At 39.4% G+C, this 15,933-nt stretch overlaps 1 protein-coding gene and 1 non-coding gene across 2 annotated transcripts; one reads left to right on the top strand and one right to left on the bottom strand.

Moving 5' to 3' along the window:
• LOC112770710 (uncharacterized) lies at positions 1-777 on the top strand. Its single transcript, XM_025815090.3, has one exon. The coding sequence runs from the start codon at positions 10-12 to the stop codon at positions 682-684; it is 675 nt and encodes a 224-aa protein (XP_025670875.1). The 5' UTR covers positions 1-9; the 3' UTR covers positions 685-777.
• A 6,784-nt stretch (positions 778-7,561) lies between these two features.
• LOC112773774 (small nucleolar RNA R71) lies at positions 7,562-7,669 on the bottom strand. The gene has a single exon (XR_003188305.1). It is a non-coding gene; the product is annotated as a small nucleolar RNA R71 (small nucleolar RNA).
• Between the last annotated feature and the right edge of the window lie 8,264 nt (positions 7,670-15,933).

Genomic DNA, 15,933 nt, shown 5'->3' with positions numbered 1-15,933 from the left:
CAGAACTCCATGGAGCTCAAACTCCACTCATCAATGGCATCACTGGGACCCGTTCCCCGCAAATTAAACACCGTCATCTCATCCCATTCCAAATTCCCACACTTCTCTCCTCCGAAGCGCTCCAATTGCTCTCTCCCTTCCACTCCTCTATGCTCCTACGCCGTTCCCGATTCCAAGAACCCCACCACCAACAGCAACAAGGTCCAACCCCGTCGTAAAAACGCCACCCCCACTGGTCGTTTCGCTCAAAAGACCCAAACTTCACGGAAGGAGAATCTTCCCAAAGAACCAAAACCCAAACTTGATAATACTCATAATAGGGTCGACCAGAACCGCCAAAACGCACTGTTTGATGCAACCACCCTAAACGTTAATTTGATTGAGTTGTGCGAAGAGGGTAAGCTTGCTGAAGCTTTGGAACTCATGGGTCAAGGTTCATTTGCTGATTATGGTGTTTTTCTCGCCATGTTGAATTTGTGCGAGGGTACGAGGTCGCTTGAGTATGGGAAAAGGGTTCATGAGTTCTTGAGAAGATCGAGGTTTCGAGGGGAGGTTGAATTGAACAATAGGTTGATTGGAATGTATGGGAAATGTGGTAACATGAATATTGCACGCAAGGTGTTTGATCGAATGCCAGAGAGAAACATGAGTTCTTGGCACTTGATGATCATTGGATACACTTAAAATGGTGCTGTGGTTTCTGGGCTTAGCGGAGGTGAGAAGAGGGGAAGAAGAAGAGAAAGGGGCGCGGCGGTGTGGGTTGTCGCTGGAGGTTGTGGTGAAGGGAGGTGGCTGTGGCGGTGCTGAGGTGATGGTGATGGAGGTTATGGAGGTTATGGTGATGGTGATGGTGATGGTGAAGAAGATGAAGATGATGATGGTGAATGGTTGGCTCAGATTGGGGGGAGGGTTTGGGAGTGCCACGTAGGTTCGGAAAGGCACGAACCAAGCTCAGATACAAGGCGGGGCACTTTTGTCACACGGACAGCATCTCTCATGGCTACAAGATTAGTTTCGAGCTATCATGGGTACAAATGTCAGCGTTTTCATCTCTCATGGGTACAAATGGTCATTTATTTATATTTTGGTATTAAATTTAAAAAAGGTGGTAGATTGATAAAAAAGATCTAAATAAGAACTAAATTGCATGACCAAAAAAAAAAAGACTATTATCTTTTTATGTAACTCGAACTCTCACCTTTTCTTCATTTCATATTTAAAGGAGGAAGGAAATCCTAATAGGATTTTTTTTTGGTCATGGCCTAATAGGATATTATCTTTGTCTTTTTCCGGACTTAAAGGGCCCTAAGGTGGCCATGACCCAACTCCTCCTTCTCCTCTCTCCTCCTTTTTTTTTTTTTTCAAAATTAGCAGATAGAAGTATTATTAATAAAAGTTTTTAAGAAAAGTCTAAACTAGCTATCTTTTTTCTTTTTGTACTATGTTGTCACCAACATCATTTTTCAACGTTCCAATCGGCAAGATGACTAGAGATGGGACTTTGGTCGAGCAAGACATAACAGACCAAGAAAGAGATTTACTCCAACGAAGTTTAAAGAATTTGAAAAAAAAAAGAAGAAGGTTTCTCTGGTACCACTATTTTAGTGCTGGGAGTAGAAGATTGGATGTAGGGAAAGGAAGAAGAAGCTGGCGGCGAGGTGAACACTGATATGACGAGTGAAGGAAATGAAGGAGAAGGTTGCAACTGAACCTATGGTGACGTGGTCATAGGCGATCACGAAGGAGAAAATCACAATCAGACTTACGCCAACATGGTTATAGGGGAAGCACCAAGACTGGAAGATGAAAGCTTAGAGTCCGAAGAGGAGTAGATAGATGAGGAAGCTGTACTTGAAGCAGGAAACACTCAGAAATGAGCTAGAGGAACAGAGAAAGAACAAAGTAAAGCGGAAATTAATGTAAAAGACATGGGTCAGGGGCTTTTTAACTTAATTACAAAAGGGGAGGCCAACAGGGAGCTATGAAAACCATGGTGGATATTCCTCATAGTTAAACTCATAGGAAGGGAAATCGGTTATGAAGTGATGAAGAGGATTGAAAATCTGTGGGGTAGATTAGTTGAGCTTGATGTTATAGACCTTGGAAATGAATTTTATTTAGTCAAGTTCTATTCTCAAGAAGATCTGGATTTTGCTCTCCTAGAAGGACCATGGGAGATATATGATCATTACTTGGTGGTAAGGCTTTAGGAGCCCAACTTCAACCCACTTCTAACCACCATTGATAAGATCACAGCTTGGATAAGATTGACGGGACTACCTATAGAACTCCACAATGAAAAAATACTAACGAAGATTGGAGGCCTGATAGGAAGAATTTGCAAGGTAGACTATCACATTTATGTAGAGGCAAGTTTGCTAGACTATGTGTGAAAGTTGATTTAACAAAGCCTCTGCTAGGTAGATGTGTGGTGAATGGAAGTGTATCAAGTTGAGTATGAGGGCATTCATCAAATATGCTTCACATATGGATATGGTAAAGCTGATCATGAAGAAAATATTGTGCCATTTGGAGGAAAAGGAATGAAACAACTAAGGAGACCAACAAAGAATCGGAGGAAACTAGATTGGTAGAAAAGCACACAAAATCAGTAAAGGAAACTATCCAAATAGCTAAGGATAAAGAAAAGCTGTGATGGAAATAGATAGCAACAATTTTGGTCCATGGATGGTGGTACAAAAGTAAAAAAGAAATATGAGAGAAACTGAGAAAGATGGAGCTGGCCCCAGCCATAGAGGAAAAGATAAAGAAGAAAACACCATCTCAAAATCAAGATTTAGTGTCCTAGACACAGAGATAGAAAAATAGGAAGAAAGAACAAGGGAAATTAGAAATCATGGAGGCTAGTAACAACAAGACCACCAATGCACAAACCAAAGTCAATAACAACATAAACTATCGAAGAGTAAATAACAACACAGTGTCACACAAAAAAGAAACATCAAATAGAAATACAACAAAAGAAAAAATACAGATCAACACACACAAGGAGAATGACAACAACAAAAAAATAGAAGATAACAACATCAACATACACAGAGAAAGAATTGAATAAAATTCCAAAAACAGAGTAACTAGATCTAACAACAAAACTCACATGAGGGAGGGTAATGTCATTATACTGGAACCTATTGTAAAGGAATATGAAGTTGAGCAATACTAATAACGCCAAAATGAAGGGGGGGGGGACCCCCAGATCCAGGAAAAAAAGGAGGACTATAAAAGAGTTCATGGAAACTGAAATGGAAAATCTAATCAGGGACGTCAATTTTGAAACACCTAATTGTAATGCTTTAGGAGATGAAAAATCTACTGATATGTAGATCAACTAAGCACCCAGTCTGTTCCAATAATTACTCTCTCATGGAATGTGAGAGGGGCGGTTAGTAAGCCTTTTAGCTAAACCTGTAAAGAGCTTTGCAAACAGTACAATCCTGACTTGGTTATTCCCATGGAAACAAAGATCAGCGGTGAAAAAGCTAAGAATGCCATTAGGAACTTGGATTTTGAAAACTACATCATTGAAGAAGCGGGAAGGTTGATGAGCGGATAATTTATACGCTTTTTGGCATTGTTTTTAGTATGTTTTTAGTAGAATCTAGTTACTTTTAGGGATGTTTTCATTAGTTTTTATGTTAAATTCACATTTCTAGACTTTACTATGAGTTTGTGTGTTTTTCTGTGATTTCAGGTATTTTCTGGCTGAAATTGAGGGACTTGAGCAAAAATCAGATTCAGAGGTTGAAGAAGGACTGCTGATGCTGTTGCATTCTAACCTCCCTGCACTCAAAATGGATTTTCTGGCGCTACAGAACTCAAAATGGTGCGCTTCCAATTGCGTTGGAAAGTAGACATCCAGGGCTTTCCAGCAATATATAATAGTCTATACTTTGCCCAAGTTTAGATGATGCAAACTGGCGTTCAACGCCAGCTCTCTGCCCAATTCTGGCGTCTAGCGCCAGAAACAAGCTGCAAAGTGGAGTTCAACGCCCAAACTGGCACAAAAGCTGGCGTTCAACTCCAAGAAGGACCTCTACACGTGAAACACTCAAGCTCAGCCCAAGCACACACCAAGTGGGCCCCGGAAGTGGATTTATGCATCAATTACTTACTTCTGTAAACCCTAGTAGCTAGTTTATTATAAATAGGACCTTTTACTATTGTATGAGACATCTTTTTGAATCCTGGATTGTATTTTGATCCTGTGATCTCGTTTTGGGGGCTGGCCATTCGGCCATGCCTGGACCTTCATTACTTATGTATTTTCAACGGTAGAGTTTCTATACTCCATAGATTAAGGTGTGGAGCTCTGCTGTTCCTCAAAGATTAATGCAAAGTACTACTGTTTTCTATTCAATTCATCTTATTTCGCTTCTAAGATATTCATTCGCACTTCAACCTGAATGTGATGAACGTGACAATCATCATCATTCCCTATGAACGCGTGCCTGACAACCACCTCCGTTCTACCTTAGATTGAATGAGTGTCTCTTAGATCTCTTAATCGGAATCTTCGTGGTGTAAGCTAGAATGATGGCGGCATTCAAGAGAATCCGGAAATTCTAAACCTTGTCTGTGGTATTCCGAATAGGATTCAATGATTGAATGACTGTGACGAGCTTCAAACTCGCGAGTGCTGGGCGTAGTGACAGACGCAAAAGGAGGGTGAATCCTATTCCAGCATGATCGGGAACCTCAGATGATTAGCCGTGCCGTGACAGAGCATCTTGGACCATTTTCACAAGAGGAGGGGATGTAGCCACTGACAACGGTGATGCCCTTGCATAAAGCCAGCCATGGAAAGGAGTAAGACTGATTGGATGAAGACAGCAGGAAAGCGGAGGTTCAGAGGAACGAAGGCATCTCCATACGCTTATCTGAAATTCTCACCAATGATTTACATAAGTATTTCTATCCTTCTTTTATTATTAATTTTGAAAACTCCATAACTATTTTATATCCGCCTGACTGAGATTTACAAGGTGACCATAGCTTGCTTCATACCAACAATCTCCGTGGGATCGACCCATACTCACGTAAGGTTTATTACTTGGACGACCCAGTGCACTTGCTGGTTAGTTATGCGAAGTTGTGACGATATGTTTAGACCATGGTTCTGTGCATCCGTTTTTGGTGCCATCACCAGGGAATCAATTTCGAACAATAATTCACAACCTGTGTAACAATTTCGCATACCAAGTTTTTGGCGCCGTTGCCGGAGATTGTTCGAGTTTGGACAACTGACGGTTCATCTTGTTGCTCAGATTAGGTAACTTTCTTTTTGTTTTCTTTTCAAAAAGTTTTCAAAAATCTTTCAAAAATTTCTCCTTTGTTTTCGAAAAAAAAAAAGAAAAAAAAATGTTTTTAAAAATATATTTTTCTTCAGAATTTTTAAGAATGAATTTTAGTGTTTCATAAAGCATGTGAAGCATGGTTGGCTGTAAAGCCACGACTGTAGGGCATGTTAGGTGTGTCATGTCTGATTTACATGCTAGAGCTTGGCTGGCTCTCAAGCCATGCCTGACCCTTTGATTGGAGCTTTAGACTAAAGAGCATAAGATTCCTGGAATTCATATTAAAAATTTTGGAATCCTTATTTTTGTTTTTCAAATAATTTTCGAAAAAATACAAAAAAATTAGAAAATCATAAAAATCAAAAATATTTTTTGTGTTTCTTGTTTGAGTCTTGAGTCATGTTATAAGTTTGGTGTCAATTGCATGTTCATCTTGCATTTTTCGAAAAAAATTCATGCATTCATAGTGTTCTTCATGATCTTCAAGTTGTTCTTGGTAAGTCTTCTTGTTTGATCTTTGCATTTGTATGTTTTGTGTCTTTTCTTGTTTTTCATATGCATTCCTGAATTCTTTATGCCTAAGCATTAAAGAATTCTAAGTTTGGTGTCTTGCATGTTTTCTTTGCATTAAAAATTTTTCAAAAATGTGTTCTTGATGTTCATCATGATCTTCATAGTGTTCTTGGTGTTCATCTTGACATTCATAGCATTCTTGCATGCATTCATTGTTTTGATCCATAACTTTCATGCATTGCATCATTTTTCTTGTTTTTCTCTCTCATCATAAAAATTCAAAAATAAAAAATATCTTTCCCTTTTTCTCTCTTAAAATTTCGAAAATTAGATTTGACTTTTTCAAAAATTTTTAAAATCTAGTTGTTTTTATGAGTCAAATCAAATTTTCAATTTAAAAAAAAAATCTTATCTTTTTCAAAATCTTTTTCAAAAATCAAATCTTTTTTCAATTTTTTTTAGTTATTTTCGAAAATTTCAAAAATATTTTTCAAATTTTTTTTTCTTAATTTTACATCATATTTTCGAAAATAACATCATCAATTAATGTTTTGATTCAAAAATTTCAAGTTTGTTACTTACTTGTTAAGAAAGATTCAAACTTTAAGTTCTAGAATCATATCTTGTGATTTCTTGTGAATCAAGTCATTAATTGAGATTTTAAAAATCAAATCTTTTTCAAAAACTAATTTCTATCATATCTTTTCAAAAATATCTTCTTATCTTCTTATCTTTCCAAAATTGATTTTCAAATTTGTTTCAACTAACTAACTAACTTTTTGTTTGTTTCTTATCTTTTTCAAAACCACCTAACTAACTTTCTCTCTCTATTTTTCGAAAATATCTTCCTCCTTTTTCAAAATTTCTTTTTTTTATTAATTATTTTAACTTTTGATTTTAAACTTTTCAAAAAAAATTACTAACCTTTTTCAAAAAAATTATTTTTCGAAAATTACTAACTCTTTTTCAAAAATTATTTTTCGAAAATCCTCTCCCTCTCTCATCTTATTCTATTTATTTATTCATCTACTAACATCTCTTCCGCTCATCTCTTCCTCACATCACTCACCAAATTCGAACCCCCTCTTCTATCTGTGTTCGAATTTTTTCTTCTTTTCTTCTTCTACTAACAATAAGGAACCTCTTTACTGTGACATAGAGGATTCCTCTTCTTTTCTTTTTCTCTTCTCTTTCTTATGAGCAGGGGCAAAGAAAAAGGCATTCTTGTTGAAGCTGATCCAGAACCTGAAAGGACTCTGAAGAGAAAACTAAGAGAAGCTAAATTACAACAATCCAGAGACAACCTTATTGAAAATTTCGAACAAGTAAAGGAGATGGCAGCCGAACCCAACAACAATAATACAAGGAGAATGCTTGGTGATTTTACTGCACCTAATTCCAATTTACATGGAAGAAGCATCTCCATTCCTACCATTGGAGCAAACAATTTTGAGCTGAAACCTCAGCTAATTTCTCTGATGCAGCAGAACTGCAAGTTTCATGGACTTCCATCTGAAGATCATTTTCAGTTCTTAACTGAATTCTTGCAGATCTGTGATACTGTTAAGACTAATGGAGTAGATCCTGAAGTCTACAGGCTCATGCTTTTCCCTTTTGCTGTAAGAGACAGAGCTAGAATATGGTTGGATTCTCAACCCAGAGATAGCCTGAACTCTTGGGATAAGCTAGTCACGGCTTTCTTAGCCAAGTTCTTTCCTCCTCAAAAGCTGAGCAAGCTTAGAGTTGATGTTCAAACCTTCAGACAGAAAGAAGGTGAATCCCTCTATGAAGCTTGGGAAAGATACAAGCAGCTGACCAAAAAGTGTCCTTCTGACATGCTTTCAGAATGGACCATCCTGGATATATTCTATGATGGTTTATCTGAGCTATCAAAGATGTCATTGGATACTTTTGCAGGTGGATCCATTCACCTAAAGAAAACGCCTGCAGAAGCTCAAGAACTCATTGACATGGTTGCTAATAACCAGTTTATGTACACTTTTGAGAGGAATCATGTGAGTAATGGGACGCCTATGAAGAAGGGAGTTCTTGAAATTGATACTCTGAATGCCATATTGGCTCAGAATAAAATATTGACTCAGCAAGTCAATATGATTTCTCAGAGTCTGAATGGAATGCAAGCTGCATCCAACAGTACTTAAGAGGTATCTTCTGAGGAAGAAGCTTATGATCTTGAGAAACCTGCAATAGCAGAGTTAAAATACATGGGTGAACCATATGGAAACACCTACAATCCATCATGGAGAAATCACCCAAATCTCTCATGGAAGGATCAAAAGCCTCAACAAGGCTTTAATAATGGTGGAAGAAACAGGTTTACCAATAGCAAGCCTTTTCCATCATCCACTCAGCAACAGATAGAGAATTCTGAGCAGAATCCATCTAGCTTAGCAAATTTAGTCTCTGATCTATCTAAGGTCACTGTAAGTTTCATGAATGAAACAAGGTCTTCCATTAGAAATTTGGAAGCACAAGTAGGCCAGCTGAGTAAAAGGATCACTGAAATCCCTCCTAGTACTCTCCCAAGCAATACAGAAGAGAATCTAAAAGGAGAGTGCAAGGCCATTGACATAACCACCATGGCCGAACCTGTAAGGGAAGAAGAGGACGTGAATCCCAAGGAGGAAGACCTCCTGGGACGTCCAGTGATCAATAAGGAGTTTCCCTCTGAGGAACCTAAGGAATCTGAGACTCATCTAGAGACCATAGAGATTCCATTGAACCTCCTTATGCCATTCATGAGCTCTGATGAGTATTCCTCTTCTGAAGAGAATGAGGATGTTACTGAAGAGCAAGCTGCCAAGTTCCTTGGTGCAATCATGAAGCTAAATGCCAAATTATTTGGTATTGAAACTTGGGAAGATGAACTTCCCTTGTTCACCAATGAACTAAGTGATCTGGATTAACTGACATTGCCTCAGAAGAGACAAGATCCTGGAAAGTTCATAATACCTTGTACCATAGGCACCATGATCTTTAAGGCTCTGTGTGACCTTGGTTCAGGAATAAACCTCATGCCCCTCTCTGTAATAGAGAAACTGGGAATCTATGGGGTACAAGCTGCTAAAATCTCATTAGAGATGGCAGACAATTCAAGAAAACAGGCTTATGGACAAGTAGAGGACGTGTTAGTAAAGGTTGAAAGCCTTTACATCCCTGCTGATTTCATAGTCCTGGATACTGGAAAGGAAGAGGATGAATCCATCATCCTAGGAAGACCTTTCCTAGCCACAGCAAGAGCTGTGATTGATGTGGACAGAGGAGAATTGATCCTTCAATTAAATAAGGACAACCTTGTGTTTACAACTCAAGGATCTCTCTCTGCATCCATAGAGAGGAAGCAGAAAAAGCTTCTCTCAAAGCAGAGTCAACCAAAGCCCCCACAGTCAAACTCTAAGTTTGGTGTTGGGAGGCCACAACTAAACTCTAAGTTTGGTGTTGGGAGGTCTCAACAAAGCTCTGCACATCTGTGAGGCTCCATGAGAGCCCACTGTCAAGCTATTGACATTAAAGAAGCGCTTGTTGGGAGGCAACCCAATGTTTATTTATCTAATTTTATTTTTGTTTTTCATGTTTTCTTAGGTTCATGATCATGTGGAGTCACAAAATAAACGAAAAATTTAGAAACAGAATCAAAAACAGCGGAAGAAAAATCACACCCTGGAGGAAGCACCTGTCTGGCGTTCAACGCCAGAACAGAGCATGGTTCTGGCGCTGAACGCCCAAAATGGGCAGTATCTGGGCGCTGAACGCCCAAAATGGGCATCATCTGGGCGCTGAACGCCAGAATTGCACCCTGGAGAGGAGCTGGCGCTGAACGCCCAGAACAAGCATGGTTCTGGCGTTCAACGCCAGAAATGGGCAACAAATGGGCGTTGAACGCCCAAAATGGGCACCAACCTGGCGCTGAACGCCCAGAGTTGTGTGCAAGGGCATTTTACATGCCTAATTTGGTGCAAGATTGTAAATCCTTGAACACCTCAAGATCTGTGGACCCCACAGGATCCCTACCTACCTCCACTCACTCTCTTCTCTCTTCTCAATCATCCTCTATTCCCAATAAACACTCTTCCCCAAAACCCTTCACTTATCACCTCCATCCCTCTTCCCTATTAACCCTTCACCACTCACATCCACCCACTCTCCCCCATAAACCTACCCAATAAACTCCACCTACCTTCAAAATTCAAATCAATTTCCCACCCAAACCCACCCATATGGCCGAAACTTAAACCCCCTCCCTTCCCTATATAAAGCCTTCCATTCTTCCTCATTTTCACACAACACAACCCTCTCTTCTCTTCTTGGCCGAAACACACCTCCCCCCTCTTCTCCATCTTTTCTTCTTCTTCTTCATCTAATTCTTTATTTTCTTGCTCGAGGGCGAGCAATATTCTAAGTTTGGTGTGGTAAAAGCATAAGCTTTTTATTTTTCCATTACCATTGATGGCACTTAAGACCGGAGAATCCTCTAGAAAAGGGAAAGGGAAGACAAAAACTTCCACCTCCGAGTCATGGGAGATGGAAAGATTCATCTCCAAAGCTCATCAAGACCACTTCTATGATGTTGTGGCTAAGAAGAAGGTGATCCCCGAGGTCCCTTTCAAACTCAAAAGAAATGAGTATCCGGAGATCCGACATGAAATTCAAAGAAGAGGTTGGGAAGTTCTAACAAATCCCATCCAACCAGTCGGCATCCTAATGGTTCAAGAGTTCTATGCCAATGCATGGATAACCAAGAACCATGATCAAAGTAAGAACCCGGATCCAAAGAACTATGTTACAATGGTTCGGGGGAAATACTTGGATTTTAGTCCGGAAAATGTGAGGTTGGCGTTTAACTTGCCTATGATGCAAGGAGATGAAGATGGAGCAAGCAAGAGAGCCCATTCATGGAGCTCAAGAGGCGCAGGAAGCTCATCACCATGAGATCCCGGAGAGGCCTCATATGCATTTTCCTCCACAAAACTATTGGGAGCAAATCAACACCTCCCTAGGAGAATTAAGTTCCAACATGGGACAACTAAGGGTGGAACATCAAGAGCACTCCATCATCCTTCATGAAATAAGAGAAGATCAAAAAGCAATGAGGGAGGAGCAACAAAGACAAGGAAGAGACATAGAAGAGCTCAAGGACATCATTGGTTCCTCAAGAAGGAAACGCCACCATCACTAAGGTGGATTCATTCCTTGTTCTTATTTCTTCTGTTTTTTGTTTTCTCTATGTTAAGTGCTTATCTATGTTTGTGTCTTCATTACATGATCATTAGGAGTTAGTAACTTTGTCTTAAAGTTATGAATGTCCTATGAATCCATCACCTCTCTTAAATGAAAAATATTTTAATTCAAAAGAACAAGAAGTACATGAGTTTTGAATTTATCCTTGAACTTAGTTTAATTAGATTGATGTGGTGACAATGCTTCTTGTTTTCTGAATGCATGCTTAAACAGTGCATATGTCTTTTGAAGTTGTTGTTTAAGAATGTTAAATATGTTGGCTCTTGAAAGAATAATGACAAAGAGACATGTTATTTGATAATCTGAAAAATCATAAAAATGATTCTTGAAGTAAGAAAAAGCAGCAAAGAACAAAGCTTGCAGAAAAAAAAAAAGGAAAAAAAATAAGCGAAAAAAAAAAAGAAAGAAAAAGCAAGCAGAAAAAGCCAAAAGCTCTTAAAACCAAGAGGCAAGAGCAAAAAGCCAATAACCCTTAAAACCAAAAGGCAAGGATAAATAAAAATGATCCCAAGGCTTTGAGCATCAGTGGATAGGAGGGCCTAAAGGAATAAAATCCTGGCCTAAGCGGCTAAACCAAGCTGTCCCTAACCATGTGCTTGTGGCGTGTAGGTGTCAAGTGAAAACTTGAGACTGAGCGGTTAAAGTCAAGGTCCAAAGCAAAAAAAGAGTGTGCTTAAGAACCCTGGACACCTCTAATTGGGGACTTTAGCAAAGCTGAGTCACAATCTGAAAAGGTTCACCCAATTATGTGTCTGTGGCATTTATGTATCCGGTGGTAATACTGGAAAACAAAGTGCTTAGGGCCACGGCCAAGACTCATAAAGAAGCTGTGTTCAAGAATCATCATACTGAACTAGGAGAATCAATAACATTATCTAAACTCTGAGTTCCTATAGATGCCAATCATTCTGAACCTCAATGGATAAAGTGAGATGCCAGAATTATTCAAGAGGCAAAAAGCTATAAGTCCCGCTCATTTGATTGGAGCTATGTTTCATTGATAATTTGGAATTTATAGTATATTCTCTTCTTTTTATCCTATTTTATTTTCAGTTGCTTGGGGACAAGCAACAATTTAAGTTTGGTGTTGTGATGAGCGGATAATTTATACGCTTTTTGGCATTGTTTTTAGTATGTTTTTAGTAGAATCTAGTTACTTTTAGGGATGTTTTCATTAGTTTTTATGTTAAATTCACATTTCTGGACTTTACTATGAGTTTGTGTATTTTTCTGTGATTTCAGGTATTTTCTGGCTGAAATTGAGGGACTTGAGCAAAAATCAGATTCAGAGGTTGAAGAAGGACTGCTGATGCTGTTGGATTCTGACCTCTCTGCACTCAAAATGGATTTTCTGGCGCTACAGAACTCAAAATTGCGCTCTTCCAATTGCGTTGGAAAGTAGATATCCAGGGCTTTCCAGCAATATATAATAGTCCATACTTTGCCCAAGTTTAGATGACGCAAACTGGCGTTCAACGCCAGCTCTCTGCCCAATTCTGGCGTCCAGCGCCAGAAACAAGCTACAAAGTGGAGTTCAACGCCCAAACTGGCACAAAAGCTGGCGTTCAACTCCAAGGACCTCTACACGTGTAACACTCAAGCTCAGCCCAAGCACACACCAAGTGGGTCCTGGAAGTGGATTTATGCATCAATTACTTACTTCTGTAAACCCTAGTAGCTAGTTTATTATAAATAGGACCTTTTACTATTGTATGAGACATCTTTTTGAATCCTGGATTGTATTTTGATCCTGTGATCTCGTTTTGGGGGCTGGCCATTCGGCCATGCCTGGACCTTCATTACTTATGTATTTTCAACGGTAGAGTTTCTACATTCCATAGATTAAGGTGTGGAGCTCTACTGTTCCTCAAAGATTAATGTAAAGTACTACTGTTTTCTATTCAATTCATCTTATTTCGCTTCTAAGATATTCATTCGCACTTCAACCTAAATGTGATGAACGTGACAATCATCATCATTCCCTATGAACGCGTTCCTGACAACCACCTCCGTTCTACCTTAGATTGAATGAGTGTCTCTTAGATCTCTTAATCAGAATCTTCGTGGTGTAAGCTAGAATGATGGCGGCATTCAAGAGAATCCGGAAAGTCTAAACCTTGTCTGTGGTATTCCGAGTAGGATTCAATGATTGAATGACTGTGACGAGCTTCAAACTCGCGAGTGCTGGGCGTAGTGACAGACGCAAAAGGAGGGTGAATCCTATTCCAGCATGATCGGGAACCTCAGATGATTAGCCGTGCCGTGACAGGGCATCTTGGACCATTTTCACAAGAGGAGGGGACGTAGCCACTGACAACGGTGATGCCCTTGCATAAAGCCAGCCATGGAAAGGAGTAAGACTGATTGGATGAAGACAGGTGGAAAGCGGAGGTTCAGAGGAATGAAGGCATCTCCATACGCTTATCTGAAATTCTCACCAATGATTTACATAAGTATTTCTATCCTTCTTTTATTATTAATTTTGAAAACTCCATAACTATTTTATATCCGCCTGACTGAGATTTACAAGGTGACCATAGCTTGCTTCATACCAACAATCTTCGTGGGATCGACTCTTACTCACGTAAGGTTTATTACTTGGACGACCTAGTGCACTTGCTGGTTAGTTATGCGAAGTTGTGAAGATATGTTTAGATCATGGTTCTGTGCATCCGTTTTTGGTGCCATCACTAGGGAATCAATTTCGAACAATAATTCACAACCTGAGTAACAATTTCGCATACCAAAGGTTCATTGGAGAAATTTGGATCAACAATTCATTCATGTTAGGATTGAGGTGCCTGGCAAGAAAAATGAATTCTTAACTGTTGTGCACTGGTGCACGAAATTGTGATACATATCCATGGCTTCAAAGGCCTGGTGCTCTGATCTAGTTTTATTATCTGTCACAACTTTGATACAACTAACCAGCAAGTGCACTGGGTCGTCCAAGTAATACCTTACGTGAGTAAGGGTCGAATCCCACGGAGATTGTTGGTATGAAGCAAGCTATGGTCACCTTGTAAATCTCAGTCAGGCGGATATAAAATAATTATGGAGTTTTCGAATAATAAATAATAGAATAGGGATAGAGGTACTTATGTAAATCATTGGTAGGAATTTCAGATAAGCGAATGGAGATGCTTTTCGTTCCTCTGAACCTCTGCTTTCCTGCTATCTTCATCCAATCAGTCTTACTCCTTTCCATGGCTGGCTTTATGTGATACATCATCATTGTCAATGGCTACTTTCGGTCATCTCTCGGGAAAATGATCCAATGCCCTGTCACGGCACGGCTAATCGTCTGGAGGCATCACCCTTGCCAATGGCTTCATCTTATCCTCTCAGTGAATAATATGCTCACGCACCCTGTCACGGCACGGCTATTCATCTGTTGGTTCTCGATCATGCTGGAATAGGATTTACTATCCTTTTGCGTCTGTCACTAACGCCCTGCAATCGCGAGTTAGGAGCTCGTCACAGTCATCCAATCATTGAATCCTACTCGGAATACCACAGACAAGGTTTAGACTTTCCGAATTCTCTTGAATGCCTTCATCATTCTAGCTTACGCCACGAAGATTCTGGTTAGGAGATCTAAGAGATATTCATTCTAGCTTATTTCATGTAGAACAGAAGTGTTTGTCAGGCACGCGTTCATAAAGGAGAAGGATGATGAGCGTCACACATAATCATCACCTTTATCACGTTCTTGGGTGCGAATGGATATCTTGGAAGTTAAATAAGATGAATTGAATAGAAAATAGTAGTACTTTGCATTAATCTTTGAGGAACAGCAGAGCTCCACACCTTAATCTATGGAGTGTAGAAACTCTACCGTATGAAAATACATAAGTGAAGGTTCAGGCATGGCCGAGATGGCCAGCCCCCTAAAACATGATCAATAGTCTCCTAAGATGAACAATGGATTAAAACTGAGACCAAAGATGCCTAATACAATAGTAAAAGGTCCTATTTATAATAAACTAGTCACTAGGGTTTACATGAGTAAGTAATTGATGCATAAATCCACTTCCGGGGCCCACTTGGTGTGTGTTTGGGCTGAGCCTGAGTGTTGCACGTGTAGAGGTTCTTCTTGGAGTTGAACGCCAGTATTTGTGCCAGTTTGGGCGTTCAACTCTGGTTTTGGCTCCTTTTTTGGCGCTGGACGCCAGAATTGGGTAGAAAGCTGGCGTTGGACGCCAGTTTACGTCGTTTATTCTTGGCCAAAGTATGGACTATTATATATTGCTGGAAAGCCCTGGATGTCTACTTTCTAACCCAATTGGAAGCGTGCCATTTCGAGTTCTGTAGCTCCAGAAAATCTACTTTGAGTGCAGGGAGGTCAGAATCCAACAGCATCAGCAGTCCTTCTTCAACCTCTGAATCTGATTTTTGCTCAAGTCCCTCAATTTCAGCCAGAAAATACTTGAAATCACAGAAAAACACACAATCTCATAGTAAAGTCCAGAAATGTGAATTTAACATAAAAACTAATGAAAACATCCCTAAAAGTAACTAGATCCTACTAAAAATATACTAAAAACAATGCCAAAAAGCGTATAAATTATCCGCTCATCACAACACCAAACTTAAATTGTTGCTTGTCCCTAAGCAACTGAAAAAAAGAAGAGAATATACTATAAATTCTAAACTATCAATGAAACATAGCTCCAATCAAATGGGCGGGACTTATAGCTTTTTGCCTCTTGAATAGTTTTGGCATCTCACTTTATCCATTGAGGTTCAGAATGATTGGCATCTATAGGAACTTCAGATTTCGAATAGTGTTATTGACTCTCCTAGTTCAGTATGATGATTCTTGAACACAGCTTCTTTATGAGTC

This window comes from Arachis hypogaea, chromosome 18, assembly GCF_003086295.3.
Source record: "Arachis hypogaea cultivar Tifrunner chromosome 18, arahy.Tifrunner.gnm2.J5K5, whole genome shotgun sequence".
NCBI classification, from domain to species: Eukaryota; Viridiplantae; Streptophyta; class Magnoliopsida; order Fabales; family Fabaceae; genus Arachis; species Arachis hypogaea.
The sequence above is the reverse complement of the archived record's forward strand: the minus strand, read 5'-3'. Positions and strand labels throughout refer to the sequence as shown.

Bases quoted from the DNA above. Each gene is read 5' to 3' on its own strand.
- LOC112770710 (XM_025815090.3), top strand. From the start codon at position 10: ATGGAGCTCAAACTCCACTCATCAATGGCATCACTGGGACCCGTTCCC.